Genomic DNA, 15268 nt, shown 5'->3' with positions numbered 1-15268 from the left:
GGTACAGTATCATGTGAATCTCTCTGCTCAGAGAATGGCAAGGCATACAGATGTTTCCTCAAGTCTTTTTACATTTATGGATCAGCCACTTGTGATCTGTCAGCCCAGATGTCACCACCTAGACAGCATCAGAGGCAGAGGAAACTGTGGGGAAGAAAGAGATGTTGCTATTTGGAAGCTGAAAGTTTCTACTGTGGCCAGTAGCAGTGGCTTTAAACCCGTTCCTCCAACCATTCAGTCTCCTGCTATTGCTGCTGCTGCTGCTGCTGCTGCTGCTGAGGCAGAAAGACCTGAGCAGAAAACTCTTATGTCTACAAACCCCTTCACCACCATTTCTGACTTGGCTGCTGCCACTGCAGCTTTCTCAGGCCTGGCTGGAGGGTGGCCTCTGTACCCATGGGGCACACGGATTGCCAAAGCCATTTGCCATCTCAGGCTGCAAATGAGGCCCCCAGCAACACTGAGCTGAGGTGGCTGTTGGAAATCAGATAAGAAAACCATCAATGCCCAGATGGTAGAAATGCCCCAGTGGTAGCAGAGTGTTCAGAGAAGCCTAAAAAGGTGTGACATTGGAAATCCCTGATAAGGACAAGAAACCCCCGCTCTAGCTAGGCACCAGGGAAGAGAGCACAACATGACATTAACAACACACAATTTCCAAGTTCCCCCTCAGTGAGATGAGCCAGCTGAGCTGGGCTGATGCCTCAGCCACCAAGACAGCAGCCCAGGCAGAAGGTGCTGGGGCACACAATCCCTGAGCTGGGCACACAGTCCCTGAGCTGGGCACACAGACCCTGAGCTGGGCACACAATCCCTGAGCTGGGGATACAATCCCTGAGCTGGGCACACAATCCCTGAGCTGGGCACACAGATCCTGAGCTGGGCACACAATCCCTGAGCTGGGCACACAGACCCTGAGCTGGGCACACAGTCCCTGAGCTGGGCACACAGACCCTGAGCTGGGCACACAATCCCTGAGCTGGGTACACAGACCCTGAGCTGGGCACACCAACCCTGAGCTGGGCACACAATCCCTGAGCTGGGGATACAATCCCTGAGCTGGGCACACAATCCCTGAGCTGGGCACACAGATCCTGAGTTGGGCACACCAACCCTGAGCTGGGCACACAATCCCTGAGCTGGGCACACCGACCCTGAGCTGGGCACACAATCCCTGAGCTGGGCACACCAACCCTGAGCTGGGCACACCAACCCTGAGCTGGGCACACCAACCCTGAGCTGGGCACACAATCTCTGAGCTGGGCACACCAACCCTGAGCTGGGCACACAATCTCTGAGCAGAGCACACAATCCCTGAGCTGGGCACACCAACCCTGAGTTGGGCACACCAACCCTGAGCTGGGCACACCAACCCTGAGCTGGGCACACAATCCCTGAGCTGGGCACACAATCCCTGAGCTGGGCACACAGACCCTGAGCTGGGCACACCAACCTTGAGCTAGGGATACAATCCCTGAGCTGGGCACACAATCCCTGAGCAGAGCACACAATCCTGAGCTGGGCACACAATCCCTGAGCAGAGCACACAGACCCTGAGCTGGGCACACGAGCAGTATCTATCTCCAGGCAGCCTTGCCCCATAGGGGAGCCTCCCCGGCTCCCGTCCTGCTCCTGCGGGGCTGCAGCCGGAACACGGGACTGCTCCCAGCCTTGCCAAAGGTGTTTGCATCCCACCGTGCGCAGCCGGGCCGGTCCCGGGGACTCTCCCGGGGCTGTTCCCGCGGGCCCGGTGCCTGCCCGGGCTCAGAGACAGCCCACCTGTGCCCGGCCCGCGGCCGTGGGCTCTGCTGATGCTGGCGGTGCCATTGCCGTGCACAGCCCGCCCGGGCAGGGCGAGCGCTGCTTCTGCGGCCGACTGCGGGCGGCGGGGGAGAGGCGGGAGCCTTCCCGTCCCCTGTGCCCTGGGAAAAGCCCCGGGCCCCGCTCCCGGCCCCTTCCCCGGGCAGCGATCGCCGCCCGACCCCGCCGGGCTGCCCTTTCTCTGCCGCCCTTTGCTGCCCTTTCTCTGCTGCCCTTCCCTTTCCTCTGCTGCCTCCCGGCGGCACCGCCCGGGCGGCTCAGGATCGCTGATGGAATCGCAGGAAGGTTTGTGTTGAAGGGATCTTAGACACCGCCCGGTCTGACCCTCTGCCCCGGGCAGGGACACTCCAAGCCCTGTTCAGCCTGGAGTTGGGCAGCTCCAGGGATGGGGCAGCCGCAGCTTCTGTGAGCTTCTCACAGCTTCTGACTGGAAATTCCAAAGCGACCATCTTCAAATAGGCTAGAGGATAAAACTGTTAGGATTAAAAAGCAAACAAACAAACACACACACCACCAAAAACCCCTTACAACAAAAATCCTAGTCTCAGGACCATGAGGACTCAAAGTCTTCTCACAGCTTCAACTTGTGCCAGGACCTCATCACACTCCAAGAAGAATTTCTTTCTAATATCCCATCTAAACCTGCCCTCTTTCAGTCTAAGGCCATTCCCCCTTGTCTGTTTGTGACATGCTCTTATCCAAGGTCCCTCTCAGCTCTCTTGCCCTGGAAGGTGCTGTAGAGTCTCCCCTGTAAATATCACAGTGTTTCTGTTCATGATCTTGCTTATCTGACAGACCGAGGATGCTGAGTTCACTTGGTGGGCATTGCTCCCTTATGGGTACCCAGGAAACAGGCAGGACTTGCTGTAGCAGGTGGGGGTTGTGCACTGCCCTTCTCTGAAAACAAACAAGGCAGAACTGAGGGTGATTACTGGGCACTGGCTCCATGGATGGAACTCCCCTTGAGCTCAGCAGAGATAAGCCCATGACTGTAAAAGGGTTGGTTCAATGTGTCATGTGATGCACTGGAATGTAGTGCAGTAGGTGAGGGAAATACAGTTTGGTATTTTTGGTTTTTCCTGAGCACCTGCTCTTCTGAGGGAAAATTATTCTCACAAACATAAAAAACAAAACCAAAAGAATTGAGACAAAGCGCGTGGAACTTATGAATGTGCATCTTTATATGTTAGTAGGGATGTCAGACCTCCTCTTGAAAGAGTTCACTGAAAGCAGGCAAAAGAATTGGTCTCTATTTTGACTGTAAATACTTTACAGCAAGTGATTTTCTGAGGATTTCACCAGCATGTAGAACAGTGCAGTCCTAATCCATTTAACTTCAGCTTTTAAGTAACAGCAGTTGCAACTCCCCTCTGTATTTCCCTGTGGGCGCATTCAAAAACAAGTGGAGATAAAAATACCTTTGTGGAGCTCTTGCTTTTCTGACACCCTCACCATTCCTGTTGGCACATTTCAGCTCCTCACCAAAGACGTGAAGCAGCGGCTGGGATGTCAAGGGGAAGGTGCAGCAGAAGTGAAGAGACACCCCTTTTTCAAGAGCATGAACTTCAAGCGGTTAGAAGCAGGAATGCTGGACCCTCCCTTTGTGCCTGATGTAAGTATGATAGCAAGAACTCCCCGTGGCCTCTTGTAAGAGGTTTGTTTTTAAAATAGCTTCTCTCTCTCAGCACTGTCATTGCTCCCTGCATGGGTGTCTACCCCAGGAAGGTGTGATAAGTGGCAGGGCTGGAGTGGGGAGGCTGGGAGGAAGAGGAGAGGGCTCTATGGGCATGTGGATGGCAGGCTGGCAGTCTGGGGCTTGATCCATTCCTACTCCTCTTACCACAGCCTTCCTGTATGACACTGGAGGCACTGGGAACATTTGTATTCCCTTATCCAAGGTATTACTGTGAAAATAAGTGTGCTCAGAGCCAGGTGATGCTTGGGACAATCAGCAGTGAAAGCCACATGTGTGCATACAGGTTTATGGAGGTGAAACCAGACATACAAAGTCCAGAGCTCTATGGAACTGGATAATCATGAGAGCGGTAGTTTTCTGTAGAGAATCTGAGCCAGGCTCAGCTGTCAAGTATCATCTCAAGCAGAGAAGGTGCCTTGGACCTAAGAGAACATTTGGAGATTTTTGGTGTTCATGGAGCACAGAACCCAACACTGGGTCCTTACTCAGATTTACACACCAGGCTCACATACTGAAAGTCTTTGTTGCATTGGCAACAACAAAACTTTTTCCACCCTTTTGTGGTGTCGGTTTCTAGCCCAGTGCACAGAGTTATCTGATTATTTCCCTCCTGCAGGGCTCTCTTTCTGGCTGAAGCTTCTATCCTTAAAGTCCCCATATGGTTCTAAGTAAACACTGCCATTTTAAGATATTAAGGAAAGTAACATCTTGGCAGCTCCCATTCCCTTTGGTTGCTGCAAGCTCAACCAAACCAAAGTGGTTTGAATGCTACAAAAGTTTACTTTAGTTGCTCTGGTTTTGCTTTACATTTTACTATGCGGCCTAGTTATTCCTGCCAATTAGCCTGTGGTGTTATGACTTGCTTTAGTGGGAAGAAATAAGAGACAAGCTACTATTTCTTTCTGATGTAGAAAATAATAAAATTCTGGGCTCAAATTTGGGATCTGCCAGAGTGCATAAAAACTGTAGCACATAAGGCCTAGAAGGCACCTCTTAGAGACATATTTGCAAAAGCAAAGGCACATAAATTTTTATGGCTATTTATTGGGAGCTCAAGAGCTGCCCCTAATTTAATTTATTTGGCACTTCATCCATAGATCTCCCAGTCTTTACTGAAGTCAGCTGAATCACCCAAAGCTATATAGCCAATGGCAGAGGTTGTTATCCAAACCGTGTCTCTCCATCCTCTTCTATGTTACTCCATCCCCACAAAAATGCTGTAGATTGCAGCTGTCAGGAATGCAGAGGGATACAGCCTTCAGCAAGAAGGACTTCTGTCAGGAATTAGGTCAATTAGTTTGGTCACAGTGCTCAGAACTAGATAAATAAGGGACTGCACAGTTGAACAACTGGGTGCCACAGACAGACAGTAGGACAGTAGAACTCTACACATGCTGGGGTTGAGCAGGTCAGGCTGGTCCCACAAGGCACCCCTCAGTTATCCCTGCACACCAAAGAGTGGCTGTGCCATTGATGGGGCATCTCTGGGCATCACACTGCCTGTGAGAGGTAGCCACTGGTGATTTTTTCTGCTCCCTGGGGCTGACTGCTGGAATACGAGCTCAAAGCTGCGTCACTGCAAAGAGTTTTGTCTCTGTCATCCCAGAAAATGAAGTAATTCAGAAAGGCAAAGACATTTGACTCTTTCTTTGAAGAAACGCAGCCAAGTTAAAAGAGTTAATAGAGGTAAATTCTGGGCAGCTTCCAGCAGCTGAGCTATTAATAAAAACAATGGATAAATGCCAAACCTCGTCTGTTTTCTTTAGCAATTAGGATACATTCCTTTAAATTTTTAAGGTGCAAGCTTCACAGCTATCTGGGCAGGAGGGCACTTCCATCGGAGGCCTCTTTTCAGAGCTCTCTCCAGTGTGCCACTCATAAACATTCTGGTTTTCTGTTGTTCCCTCTCTAAATGAAAAGACAACTGAGGGGTTCCATTTTTCTTTTCTGGCTCTTTCTGTCCTTTTCCTCTCACCTCTTAACCAGATGGTACATGGATGACTAAAACCCACTTTGACTGATGCTTTGAGGACTTCAGAATAGGAAGCTTAATGTGCTTAAAGTGAAGTCAGCCTTTGATGATAAACATGCAGGCAGAGCAAGTCTGGAGAAGGAGGATGCAGACACACACTTGTTAGACATTCTCACTTGACTGAATCTGTGAATGAAAGCACATGGTCCAACTCAGAAATATTTTTCCTCTTGTCATTTCTCCTTTTTTTTCCTGCTGACATAGCCCAGAGCAGTGTACTGCAAGGATGTGTTAGACATTGAGCAGTTCTCCACAGTGAAAGGAGTTAACCTGGACCAAACAGATGACGATTTCTATTCCAAGTTTTCCACAGGATCAGTGTCTATTCCATGGCAAAATGAGGTAAGGATGTATCATAGCAAAATTACTGCAATAAACCCCATAACACAGATGGTTTAAGAGGAGCTCTATGTTTGCAGTAATATATAGCTACTGGATAACTTGCCAGACTCTAATGCTTTCATGAGTTACAAATGGCCTCTTTCAAGATCTGTAATGTACCACAGATGTCAGGTTCAGGTGACTGTATCTGTTGGCTCTGTGTATTTGTGTAAATTGGCAAGGATCCTACTGTACTTCCTCCCCCTGGGTTTCTACAGAGGTGTTTCGACAGCTCTCAGCATCTTCTGTGGTACAATTGGAAGTCCTTAACAGAAGGATCCTCCACTGGTGACCCTGCTCTCACAGGGTCTGCACAGTCCCAGCTGCAGCAGTTAATTCTGGACCCTGAGCTCCTCCAGCATTTCTATGTCTGGGTCTTTGTTTCTGTTTGATATCAACACACAGCCAACAGTGGATTTCAGAGTCCAGCTCTGCATCAAACAGCAGATCCACTTTGGCAGAGGGGTTCTAATAACTGAGGGTTTGTAAGAGTGCCTGTCTTTGCCTGATATTCCCTACAATGCTAAAGGAAAGAACAGAAAGTGATCTTGTGGGGCAGCTTCTGGCAAGTCTGATGTGCAAACACACAGAGCAGACTCAGCCTGTTTTTCATACACTCTATATTCCATCTACAGACACTAGCAGGAATCCAACTGTTAACTCTCCTCACACACTGCTGACTTTGAAGGACCTAGCACTACTGGAATTTATTTAGTGCAGATGAATAATTCCTTTTTTTCTCTCTCTCACTATATTCCACTAGATGATAGAAACAGAGTGCTTCAAGGAGCTGAATGTATTTGGACCAAATGGTACTATTTCACCAGACCTAAACAAAAGCTACCCCCCAGAGCCACCCAAGAAAGGATTGCTACAGAGAATATTTAAGCGACAGGTGAGATCTTTTATGACTAAGACCAGGAAGCTCCTGTAGATGCCTGGTTTCACTGTCCTGTTCTAGGAGAGAGGCAGTACATCTTAGAGAGGGCTGACTCTCACATTTACCTCCATATCCCAAGTTTTTCATCTACCTTGTGTGATTTTTTTTTTTTGCCACCAGCAGTTCCAGTGTTGCTCGTGAGTTTTGTTTCCAGCAGTTGAAAACTTCTTACCCAACCTATTTTTCAGTGGTATGCTGAAATGCCTTTTGAAACTGTTCTATGAATTTAAGAAGTTCCCCGTAAAAATCCTTGATTTATGTATTAAAAAAAAAAAAAAAAAAAAAGGAAAATACACATTTTGAGGGAGGTAGTCATGGCAGGAAACCAAGACAATAAAGAAAAGAGCAGCCTGGATAAAACATGATGTTCAGCTTTCATGAGGCACAATGGCACCACTTGCAAATGTCAATGACATTCTTAGACTGGTCTGTTTCTGTAGGGTGAAAGCCATGCCTGAGCATTGGCAGGTATTCTCTGTATTAGTCAGATTTAGCAGATACTGACATTTTGCAGTGAATTGATTTGGCTCCTGGAGCTCGAATGAGTCTTCTTTGCTGCATTCCTCAAGAGCTGCCATGGTTCTGCTGACCTAGAGAGACTACAGGTAAGAATGTGGAGAATATTTTGCATTCAAAGATCTTCAGACAAGAATCTTGCAGTCCAGTCAGTACCATAAAATGGACAATGTTGGATTAAAAATAAACCATGGCATATTGTGGAAATCTAATTGTATTTTCTTCCTCTTCCTGCAGCATCAGAACAATTCAAAGAGTTCTCCAAATTCAAAGGCCAGTTTAAATCATCACATAAATTCAAATCACGTAAGTTCAAACTCCACTGGAAGCAGCTAGTTCCAACTCAGTCCTATGAAACAACATGTTGCATCCTTCCACTATAATATCTGGAGCTTCTGTGGATGAGAGAGCCTCCACCGTTGAGTGAAAACAAGAAAATCTAGATCTCCCAAAATGGAGATTTTCCTATCCATTCCTTCCAGTGGAGCCTCACATTTTAAGAAGAAATTTCCACTCAGGTCTGTTTTTGGAGGTGGCACTCAAGACTGTGTGAATCAAATTTGTCTCTTTAGAACATTGCAATAGAAATTCAATGAACATGACTACTTGCACGTATTTAAATAGCATCATACTAGAACTGAATTTTGTCTTTATTATTTTTAAAGAAAAGTTTTGTAAATTTCTCTATTGTCTCAGTTTACATTTTGTACATTTGTATTTAAATGAAAGTCAGACTTTGGAGGTGTATATTTTCCAAGCAGCAGCTGTAAAGCCATGTGTTTTAAGACATTTTTTTAAAAGAAACAAAATGTGACTCAAGACTTCCAGAGCCTCAAACGAGAAATCATTCTTTTTAGCAATTCTAGAAAATTCTTCATAAATCACTTTATCAGACGGGGGTTTATTGACACGCATTTTTATGGAACAGTTTATTCTTGATTATTTTACATCTGTATATTTGGTTTACAGCAACACTGCATACATTTCTCCTCTTCATTGATTTGTAATGTGTCACATTAAATGCTAAAAGACAAGATCTTGATGCATTCAGGAATGCTACTTGCTATGCTGAAGGTTTGTGATGTCTTGAGACCAGCACAGCTGAGATTTGCACTTACGCTGTTATTCCATCAAAGGCTTTTTAGTTAGAAAGGGAGCCCTGTTTTAAGCTCTTTTCCTCCACTAGTATTTGTGCTGTGTCTAACGACAGGTAGAACAAAGCTGAGGGAGAGGTGACCAGGAAAGCAAATGTCCATTTATTTTTCTAGGACTTCAAACCTGCACCTGCTGAAATGAGAGCAAAGCTCAAAGTATTCTCCATCCTGCAGAAGCCCAAGGTCTTTCCACAGCTGCCCACATCAAAGAGGCAGCAGGAGAGAAGTTCAGCAGTCTGGTTTGTGCCAACCATGAGATTTGTGACAGCTTTGTAGAGCTGAGCTGTGGACGTTCAGAGTGGGATCTGAAATGCTTTTGGGCAGTAGCAGAACCTACAGGCTGTGCCTGCACTTAAAATAATTCCATGTGTCATACAAACATCCCCTGACACATCCTCAACTGAATAAAATGCCAGTATGAAACAGTAACTCCCACTTCCAGCTCCATCATTCTTTGTCCAGGACCCTTTAACCATTGACAAAAGCTCTGTCCCCATTAGGATGAACAGGATCAGGCAGGATCAGTAGCAGTACCTCAGGCATCAGAATCATGCTCTCCTCAAGTGTTTCACTATTATTGTTGAGAACACCAGATCAAAAATATGGTTACTTCCCTTCCACAGGAATTGGAAAACCTTTGTGCCCCCAGCTGCAGGCAGCATCTCTACAGCCTGGAATGCTCTGTAGAGTGTGTTGATTCCCCATACTCTTTACAGCAATTTTCTTTAACCTTTAGGTCATCAGAAATATCTGAAAGCCACCCTGGTGTGTCTAAAATCCTGTTAAGCCAGTAGTGGAGCACCCTGGGGTCCGAGGAAGCAATGTGGGAGTCTTAACAGCCAAAATTCATTATACTGCCATGTGTATGTTCTGTCTGGCCAGTGCTGAAGGGGAAAAGGTTCATAGTGGCAAATCCTGAGTGCAAAACACACAGGAATGTGTTTTTGATAGTAAAGCAGCTGGAAGTTGTGAGACAGAGAGACAGAACAGGGACTTGCATAAAGCAGCTGACAGAGAAAAGTCAAGACAGGGAGATGAGGCTTCAGCCATTCTCCCATGTCACATGGTGGCATTGCAGATCTTACAGACAATGCAGGATTTTAGAGATGTTGTTAATTTGGCATGTGAAGACTAAAATTTTCATTCTTCACCCTCTCCCAGTATTGAGAAATACCAGCAAATCCCTTGCTGAAAGCTGGTGAACAAATTGCAAGTGTTGATTAGAGCTGGTCTTACACCTTTTAGATGCTACCAGCCTTAACTAGTGGTGGATGACATTTTAGGGACAACAGTGAATGACAGCATTTGTGCCTTGTCCTGCTCTCCTTTCAGCCAGGACAGTCCTCACTCAGGAGCCCTGGGACTCTGGCAGTGGGGCCTTAGGGACAGTGCAGAGTCCTGGAAGGATGAGAGCATTCATTCTCCTGGATACCTGGACAACGCAGTGCTAGGGTCAGATATCCTGAATTCTCAAGGTGGCACTGGAAGAAGGATGCTTATGTGCACCTGAAGGCATCAAGCCTGGGATGGAGCCCTCTGAATCCCACCTCCTGGAGCAGTGAGAGAGGAAGGGAAGAGACAAAAAACACCCCAGTCAAGAGGGATTTCATGCCACAATCCTTGAGTGTCTCTGTCCTGACAAACTACAAACAGTATTACCATGCTGGGACAGCAGAACCTTTCAGCACTCAGCCCTGAAGACTTAAAATGCATCAAAAGTGCTGATGACCAGTCCTAGGGATCTTCTTGTCAACAAAACCTGCAGAATTTCGTTTTTTTGCTTCTCATTTTTGTTGGGAATTTTTTTTTTTAATTTTTTTTCAGCTTACCTTGCACTCAAAGCTGGAGTAGGAGCACAGTCCTTGTGCTTCCATTGTGTGACCAGGTGCAATTTGGGCCCAGAACTCGGGGCTGAAGCCCTGTCAAGGCAGTGCCCTGCACAGCCAGGCTTCCACAGGCATTTGGCCATTGGCTGCCTGGAATCAAATTTAAAAAACACTGGAAACTCTGAAAAAAATAAACCCAAACAAACCTACAGTTTCATCATGCAACCTTGGAGAGCACTGCAATGAGATTTTTAGTATTTTCATTCCAGATGAATTTTGAGATGGGTTTGCACGTAACAAGGGGGTAGAAAGGAGTAGTTCTGTCACAGCTTTCCAGACTGATTCATTTTCTTTATCTCCTCTTCAGTTACAGTCCAAATCCTTTCCAAAAAATACATATGCTCAGATCTGGTTGCTTGTTTTAAATAGACAGATGAGCAAACTTAGGTCTTTTTAAGAATCAGAATTCTTTTGCAATCTGATCGTGAATTATGCAAGCATGCCTTTTATTTTTAAATCTTTGTTGAGTAGTCTGATGAACACTAATTAGTTGACAGACTTTAATGAGTCAGGTGTTTGCTATTCATTTTTTGCAGTGTCTCAAGGTTCACTTGTGTCTTGTAGCATTTTTTTCCCCGCTGTTGGATGAGAGGCTTTTTTTAAACAAAGGAATAATGAAGGGAAAAAAAAAAAAAAACACCTCCTAGATGTGCACTCTTGACCTGGATTATTTAAAAAGAGTTTTTTCACAAGAATAGCCATGACTCAGATGTTGTTCCTGAACAAAAACCTGCTGGTGAAGCTCAGAAAGGTGTGAAGATAATCAAACCAAACAGGTAGTGCAGATCAAACCGAGTGTTAGGGACTGCAGAATTCAATATCACAGCGTTCACCTGGCCCTGCTGCTTGGGACTCCTGGTTCCTGCCAGTTCAGAGACATAACAGCTCTCCATCAACACAGCTTGATACCACCTCGATTTGCAGTCACCCCAGAAACTATGGCTGAGAGTGCCATCAGCAGCAGGAATCAAACTTGGCTGACCCTGATTTGAAGACACTGATTCCTGAGGTCATTCACCCAAACCTCTGGATCCAGCTTGAATTCTTTACTCACATTTCAAATCCAGTTGATCTTTTCCAGTGGCCATGAAAAAAACTGAAAAATCCCAACAGGAAACCGACCTGCATTAGTGATAAAACCACAGGCAGGATAAGGGAGACACAGAAGCTGTGAGCTTTGGAGGACAGTGTGCAAAGTCCCACGGTGTGTGAATCTTCAGCAGGGGTGCAGTGGCAGCTGGTACCACACTGCTGCACGTTCTTCCTTGGGGTCATCATGTGTTGGTCAGAGTTTCTTCAGTGACCTGGGAACTGCACACACAAGGCCCATGGTTCAAAGAGTCCCTCTGAGGGTCAGAGTTGGCAGACAGTTGGATGAGGCAAGTAGGGATCCCCCCAGCCTGCATGGACAGCATCACCCAGGTCTGTGTATCCCAGGCTCAGTCAGGAGCTCCCTGCACAGGCTTTTCTGGAAGAGCAATAAATGCACAACCCCACAGCACAGCTGCTGCTTCTCACCAACATCCAGGTGGCTGCAGGAACTGGCACCATTGTCAACAAGATGTGGGTGTTTTCACTCCTGCTCCACAATTAGTTGTGATCATTGTTTTGGTCAGTTAATATTTGTCATATTCACTTAAGTTCCTCAGTGCAGAGGAGATCATTCATCAGGCATTTCCCATGCAATCTTTGGAAAGAGTTTGGATTTTTCTTTGGGAGAACATCCTTTCTGTCTCTTGCCACATGGACCATCTTCCATCGTGCAGGGAGGTTTGTTTGGCAGTGAATTTTGGAAGACTCAGTCTGTTCAGTGGTTTCATGGAAATCAGGAGATTCTAGGGTTGTCTATCTCAAGCCTTTCACAAATATGAACTTAAATTTAAAATACCATTAACGATTTAGACTAAGGAGAATAATTGCAAACATCCTCATGCCAAAGTTAAGAGAAATTTTGCATCAGTTTAAAATAAGTCTTCTCTTTTGTGTGCTGGGCGGGACACTCGTCCTTTTGTGCTAAATAATATTGGAGTGCTGGCTGGTAATAATTGGCTTTCTTTAAATGCAAAAACCAAAAAGATAAAGAAATTGGTTCAGAGAATTTTTTAATTATTTCCTTTAGGGAAAATAAAAAATTTCATCAAAGGAGCTGAAAGCCAACAATATGCTATAGTATTATGGGCTGACCTCCCCCAAATGTCTCTGTGATAATACAAATACAATCTGCTGCAGTTGGATCAGCTAAGCTGGTGTACTGACAAATGGGCTTTTATGAAAGAAACAATTTTAAACAGATTGCTGCCTATTCATTAACATGAATATTACTGCTGGCACATATGTATTCTCCTTGCTTTATATATTGGAGCCAGGAGTGATGGTTTGTATTCCTATTCTGTGTTTTTCTTCACTGCCCTGGGCAAACCTCTGTGCAATTTTGTTTTCCCATTCCCAAACATGGAGGGATGCTCTCTGTCTGTCAATGGAAAGCACTTTGGAGTCTGTGCATAAACCAGATCAGTATCAACTCTTTGTATTATTATTTAAATGAAATAGGCTTAGTATAGCTGCTCTTTATTTACATGACTAGTGAGACAACTCTCCTAAATTAGGACTCTTTTTTATTATTGGTTTGTCTTAGTTCCTTAGAGATACTGAAACAGAACAAACTGCACTTCTGTCAGACATCTCCAGCAGACAAAGAGGTGACAGTGTGAATGTTTAAGTATTCATTTCTTGCAGAAGAGCTGGCCAGTAATTGTGGTATTCACATGAAAACACTTCCTCTGTTTTTAGGATGGAGATAAATAGTTATGAGGAAGGGAACAACATAACATTCATTGGTTCAACTTTTTTGGCCAAGCCTGCAAAGTATTCCCTAGGTACCCATTGAGTGAGGTGCTGTGTGAAGTCCCAGAGATGGATCTGGGGCAGACTGGGTCTGGAAACAAAAGAGGCAACATGCCTGGGGTCAGTGGGCTCCAGAGTGGAACTCCAGGTTTTCTGGAGTGGTCCTGTAGAGAAGATTCACTCCCAGAGAAGAAACATCACAGGTAGTGGCTGGATGGCAGATGTGTTTTCCTTTCTCATCACCCCACATGCAGCTGTTAGATATGTTAATTAGCAAGCTCAAACGAGTTGTTTCATGTGTATTGAATGCGGTCTCCCTTAATTGCATTTCTTTTAAACACTGGACACTGTTCTAAAAGACTGAACATTTTAGCCTTTTGAAGCTGAAAGCTGTAAAAACTTTATTTTGTGTTTCTGAGCAATGTAGATAGACCTAAAGATTTCATGAACTATCATGTGGTTGCCCATATCTGACTAATAATTAAATTGTAAAATTGCAGTTTCATATTAGGGTTAGTCTTTTCACCTGCTTTAAAAAATAAAAATCATATTTGGTATATAAACACACACAGAATATCCTTCTGATTGAATTTCAAGAGCATATCCAGGAGTAAATGTTTTTAAGCACTTCTAATACTGTAGTCTATAAGAGGAGCAGACACTTCTAAAGCAATGTTAAAAGTTGTCTTTCATAAATGAGTCAACAGATCATTTTTGTAATAAACTAAAGCAAGTGTTCTCAATTAGAAGAGCTAGTGGCTGTTGATATTGTACAAAAAAAAAAAAAAAAAAAGTCATTCTAATATCCAAAGGGTTAGGGGTGGGGAGGGTCTGTTTGGTTTTGTTTCTCTTTCCAGGGAGATCTTTAACATTGTTTGATGAAGTTAGTTTCATTTTGAGATTGTTACTGAAGATAAAGGCTTCTGTGTTCTATGGCTGCTTGGATTCTTCGTACATAATGTCCTAGTAATGTCACAGTGCTGCTGTATTTAGATCAAACCACTGTTTTGATTGGGGTTTTTGGCTTTCTTTTTTTTTTTTTTTTTTTTTTTTTAATAAATTCCTTAATTTAAATACATGAAAACGATATGTTTTGCTTTAATGAGGCACCTAATCCAACAGAGATTCCTCCAGGTCCTTTGGATCCTGAAGATGGTTGCAGTGAGATGTGGGGTGCAGCCCATCTCTCCTGGATGCCTTTGTGGTTTCATGTGGTTTGTGTTTTCTGTCCCACCACACCTTCACAGAGGTCGAGGGAACCACAAACCAACTTGAGGTTGTGCCCCACTTTGTGCAGCTTCTGGTTCTCCTCAGGTTGTGTTTCCCCTGAGATCTCCTTCCCTCCCCTGCCTCCCTCTGCACCATCAGCCAACAGAGTTTTTGCAGCCTCAGGGGTAAGTGCAGGGAGAGGGTGACAAAATCACAGCAGCCTTCAGGAGGCACGAGCTGTGCTTTTAAGTGAAGTGAGCACCGCCTGATTTATGAGGCCCTGCTTTGCCTAAGCTGCAGTCAGACAGAGAGAATATATTTACGGAAGGAAAACAACAGCACAAGGGTGCTGTTCAGTGTTCCACACAGGTAGATCTCAAACAGAGATGAAGAGTGGCTGCATAAATCACCAGCAGGAAAGTGATGATGCACTGCTTTTTCTATAAGAGGAGAAAGAAGAATTTTTCAGAGAGGCGTAAGGAATATTTTTATGAGACTACTAATGGCAAGCAGCGTCTGCATTAAGTTTCACGGAAGAACATTGAGAAAACAGATTATCTGCATGAAAGAAGCAGCTACATCCAACAGCTGAACTCAGTAAAACCCAAGTTAATAGACTGTATGAATTCAGGTCATGCATATTATCACTTTCAAACAAACCCAAGCCATTTTTCCCAAGGTTTTAACAATCTGAGAGGCTGTGAGATGAAATTTTATTTCTTCTCTTAACAGCTCTTGGTGTTTTGTTGGTTTGAGGTTTTTTTTCTCTCTGTAACTTCATGTCTTTTC

At 44.9% G+C, this 15268-nt stretch overlaps 1 protein-coding gene across 2 annotated transcripts in view; it reads left to right on the top strand.

Moving 5' to 3' along the window:
- Positions 1 to 10571, top strand: part of GRK5 (G protein-coupled receptor kinase 5) — a 154429-nt gene extending 143858 nt beyond the window's left edge. For both annotated transcript variants that reach the window (XM_066323495.1, XM_066323496.1), the window contains 4 exons: positions 3296 to 3433; positions 5754 to 5891; positions 6694 to 6825; positions 7624 to 10571. In XM_066323495.1, the coding sequence (XP_066179592.1) occupies positions 3296 to 3433; positions 5754 to 5891; positions 6694 to 6825; positions 7624 to 7722 (507 nt within the window). In that variant the 3' untranslated portion in view covers positions 7723 to 10571. The remainder of the gene's footprint in view (positions 1 to 3295; positions 3434 to 5753; positions 5892 to 6693; positions 6826 to 7623) is intronic.
- The last annotated feature ends 4697 nt before the right edge of the window (positions 10572 to 15268 follow it).

The sequence above is a fragment of the Sylvia atricapilla genome, chromosome 8, assembly GCF_009819655.1.
Source record: "Sylvia atricapilla isolate bSylAtr1 chromosome 8, bSylAtr1.pri, whole genome shotgun sequence".
Classification (NCBI taxonomy): Eukaryota; Metazoa; Chordata; class Aves; order Passeriformes; family Sylviidae; genus Sylvia; species Sylvia atricapilla.
Note: the sequence above shows the minus strand (reverse complement) of the source record. Positions and strands in the feature narration are given on the sequence as shown.